Source organism: Aegilops tauschii, chromosome 1 (assembly GCF_002575655.3).
Source record: "Aegilops tauschii subsp. strangulata cultivar AL8/78 chromosome 1, Aet v6.0, whole genome shotgun sequence".
Taxonomy (NCBI): Eukaryota; Viridiplantae; Streptophyta; class Magnoliopsida; order Poales; family Poaceae; genus Aegilops; species Aegilops tauschii.
Genome location: NC_053035.3, coordinates 320,592,910 through 320,597,170, shown reverse-complemented (window position 1 = coordinate 320,597,170; position 4,261 = coordinate 320,592,910). Strand labels below are relative to the sequence as shown.

General features: G+C 50.0%; 1 protein-coding gene across 1 annotated transcript; it reads left to right on the top strand.

The window, feature by feature from the left end:
- The first annotated feature begins 2,485 nt into the window (after window positions 1-2,485).
- LOC109755144 (homeobox-leucine zipper protein HAT4) lies at window positions 2,486-4,035 on the top strand. Its single transcript, XM_020314027.4, has 2 exons — window positions 2,486-3,206; window positions 3,337-4,035. Exons 1-2 carry the CDS (start codon window positions 2,634-2,636, stop codon window positions 3,742-3,744), a joined length of 981 nt encoding a protein of 326 aa, XP_020169616.1. The 5' UTR covers window positions 2,486-2,633; the 3' UTR covers window positions 3,745-4,035.
- Window positions 4,036-4,261: the final 226 nt, after the last annotated feature.

Here is a 4,261-nt window from a genome sequence, read left to right as displayed (position 1 = left end):
AACATGGACTTGTCACTGACTCTATGGAAGTATAATGTAGTGTTCTTTGATAATATTCTTGTTTTCAGCAAAACCTATAGTGCACACATAGAGCACTGGTACAATGTTCTGAAGATACTAGAAGAGAAGCAATGGAGGGTCAAATTAAGTAAATGTAACTGTCGAACAACAAATTCCTACTTAGGGCATGTGATCAATGGCAAGGGAGTATTCACTGACCCAAGCAAAATTACTTTTGTGTCAAGTGGCCAACACCAACAATGTCAAGGAGGTGAGAGGATTTTGGGGGCTTACAGGTTATTACAGGAAATTCATTAAATCATATGGAATTATCATCAAGCCATTGACTAAACTATTAGGAAGGATGTGATATTTTAGTGGAATCCCATAGATCAAGAAGCTTTTCAAATCCTCAAATAAGCCCTGACTACTGCACCACTCCTTGCCCTACCAGACTTCTCTGTTCCTTTTGTGATAGAAACTGATGCATGTGATAGTGGGATTGGGGTTCCATTGACTAAACTGTTAGCAAGTCTCTGGCCCTAGGAACAAGGGATTGTCTGTTTACGAAAAGGAGTACATGGCAATATTGTTGGCAGTTGAGCAGTGGAGGCCATATTTGCAGGTGCAGCAGTTTGTCATTAAGGTCTGTTTGGGACTACTCTGCTCCTTGAAATTCAGCTCCACTCTAGAAACCGGAAGACAAACTGGGTAGCTCCACGACATGTTGCTCCGCAAAAGAAACTAGAATCTGGGGTACAACTCCCTGGTTTTTGTGAAGTTCTCAAGGAGGTGCTCCAAAAATTGTAGAAGCTAGAGTCGGAAGGAAATTACCTGCCACTTCCACCAGTAAGTAGATACTCCTTCGTTTCTCCCCACTCAACCAATCAAATAGATCATTTCCACCAAATTTCCCATTCTGAAGCTGGAGCTAGATGAAATCCAAACATTCTTTTTGGAAAAGTTGCAACTCCTGTGTGAAACTGCTCCAAAGTGGATTTGGTGGAGCGGAACTGATTTCGATGGAGCAGGGCAGTCCCAAACAGGCCCTAATATTCTCTGGTCTTCTTACCCTTCTTCTTGAAGTCGGTATTCTGTTGCACACCATTCTTTCCCTTGGGCTTGTGGAAGTTCCTCTCTACAACATTAGCGACGGAGGTTCCCTCGTCCCCTTTTCCGTGCGAGTCCTTTGGTCTCTAGTTCTGCTTAGCACTCAAATGACCGATGACATCCTTTACTGAGAATTCACATTGGGGCGTTGCGTATCGACGTCTCCAACGTCATCTACTTCATTCAGTCTTCATCGTCAACAACATCGCTCCAAAAACAGCTGCGGGTACTAACGAATAGTACATGTGTCGTGGTTTGTTCATGCTTCTAATTATGGTTGCCGTTACATGTGCAATGCTGCTGCACATGTTTTCCTGCTCATCTGGTATGCTAGACTGTTGCATACTAATTACTGCTCTAGTCATGAATTATTTACTGAAATTAATAACGAATTTGTCTAATATTCCAACAGAAGGAACTGCAACTGTCTCGAGGCGGTGCGCGGGAGTTAAAGTCAGCGAGAAAAGTTGTTCAAGGCGGTGTGTATGCACTAAGAGCAGGTGGGAAGAAAGGTTTTTATCCAACATGGATGGCAACATAATCTTCGAATCGGTCCACCGCCTCCGACAACTTTGACACAGGCATAGTACCGGTCTTTTATGTCTTTACTGTTGCCGTTATATTGTTTATTGTTTTATTCATACAGTTGGAGTGTGGCTGCATGCATATTTGGCCGGGTGTTGCTCAAACGTTGCTAATCACCGTGAGTATCGGCTCGATCTACATTTTAAGTTGATAAAAACATACTTTATAAAAAAAAAGGACCCTGATAAGTGGCACAAACACATGGCAACTTCGAACATTTTTTATGGTAAATTTAGTAATACAAGTATGACAACTTTAGTTGTCAAGCATGGCAACTTCTTTTCGAAGGGCATGTTTCAGTTATTTTTGGATTTGTTTTTTCTGTTCAGATGACAACTTTAGTTGTAAAAAAGTCAGGACGAGAGTGCTTCATACCTGTGACACTTGTCATTTGGAAAAAATGCAGTGTTTTCTAAATCAATGACTTGTTTAGATTCGTGCAAATAAAACGGTTTAAAACGGATTGGGCGTTGATTTTGATTGATCTGTTTTCTGCAAAACTCCGGCACTGACATGCCGACAGGTCTGGGTATCACCATCGGGGAAGGGGGGCAATCCAAAAGAGGTTGCGGGGACCGGGAGCAAGTTCAGCTGGTGATGATTGGGCTTGCCTGCACTGCTGCACCGCACCTCAGGGTGCGGCGGTGACGCCACGCGCGACAAGCAATAGTTGGTGCTCCATTCCTGACCAGCTTTCTCCATTCCATTCATTCCACCCCACAAATTAAACTATTCTTGCTTCTCATCTCAATCACCACTCCATAATTAATCAGCCCTCTGAAGTCTGAACCCTGATCCTCACTCCGCGCACTCTTTAAAAGCCCACCCCCCTCCGCTCTTCCCCCTCACAATCCACGGTCACCAGCTCCAGCAGCCTGCACGTACGTAGCTACTGTTACTCGCAGAGAGCAGGGACGACAGATCCAACAAGGAGATCAATGGAGATGACTGTTAACGGGAGAGACACCGAGCACCACCTCGGCCTCGGCCTCGGGCTCGGGCTCAGTCTCGGCATGTCCGGCACGACGTCTCCCGTGGAGCCGGCGGCGCCCCAGCATGCTGTGACTGCTGCTGCGCCGTCGACGCTGGGGCGGCAGCAGCAGCTGTCCTGGAATGGCGCCGGCCTCTTCTTTCCGGCCTCCTCCGGCGAGCAACGCTCGCATGCAGATGATCGGAGGCTGGCGGCGTTGGCGTGCCACGAGATGCCGTTCCTGCGCGGGATCGACGTCAACCGGGCGCCGGCCACGGGGGGCGCGAGGGGCAGCTGCGCCGCCAGCGAGGACGAGGAGCCCGGCGCGTCGTCGCCCGACAGCACGCTGTCCAGCCTCAGCGGCAAGCGCGGCGCGCCAACGAGGAGCGGCGGCGGGGAGCAGGAGCGCGCCGGCGCGGGCAGCGACGACGAGGACGACAGCGGGGCCGGCGGCGCCGGGTCGCGCAAGAAGCTCCGGCTGTCCAAGGACCAGTCCGCCGTCCTCGAGGACAGCTTCAAGGAGCACAGCACCCTCAACCCCGTAAGTACTCCTATATTCACCGTCTTCCAACGAAATCAACCAAGGTCAACAAACAAACAAAAACAAAGATCCCAATATTTCTTCTTTCATCCATCCGTCTAAATTTGCTCTACGTGCGTTGATGGAGCAGAAGCAGAAGGCGGCGCTGGCGAGGCAGCTGGGGCTGCGGCCGCGGCAGGTGGAGGTGTGGTTCCAGAACCGGAGGGCGAGGACGAAGCTGAAGCAGACGGAGGTGGACTGCGAGTCGCTCAAGCGCTGCTGCGAGACGCTCACGGAGGAGAACCGCCGGCTGCAACGGGAGGTGCAGGAGCTGCGCGCGCTCAAGCTGCTCGCCCCGCCGGCGCCGCACCTCTACATGCGCGCGCCGCCGCCCACCACGCTCACCATGTGCCCCTCCTGCGAGCGCGTCGCGCCCTCCGGCAAGCCGGTCGTCGACGAGAGCCGCGCCGCCATGGTGACCCGGGCCGTGCCGACCGGGCCGTGGGGCCCCGTCCCGGTGCTGCCCGTGTTCCTGGGCAGGCCGGCCCAGAGGTCATGATGAACTAACTAGTGTGTCATGTCATGTGTCATGTGTTAGTGAGTTGAGAGGTTACCATCCAGTCTTGCTACTTGATGGAGTATCTAGGAAGAATAGGCATGGTAACTGTAGGGCAGTAGCTCGCTAAGAGAAGTAACTAGGGATATAATCTTGTCTTCTTTTGTTTATAGTACACATGCATGTCTAGTTTGAACTTAGAAACTTTTGTTGTTCCTTTTGTTTATACCCAACAAATTTGTTGCCTTGTACTCAAGTGATGCAATGGGTTTCAGTAGTACTTCTGCATACAAATCAGCTCACCATGCCTTGTGTTGCATAAGTGTATGAGAGCATAACTGAGCAAGCTAAGGTGTTGTCTTGTTGTACAAGCGAGGCATGTGTTTGATCTCGGGACATCAATGATCAATGGTTGATGATTTGATTAGACGCAAGCTGCTCAACTGTGGAAGGAATTATCGCCCGCTAACGCAGAGAGCCTTCCTCTGGTCAGATATTTTGCTGTATAAGATAGATACAG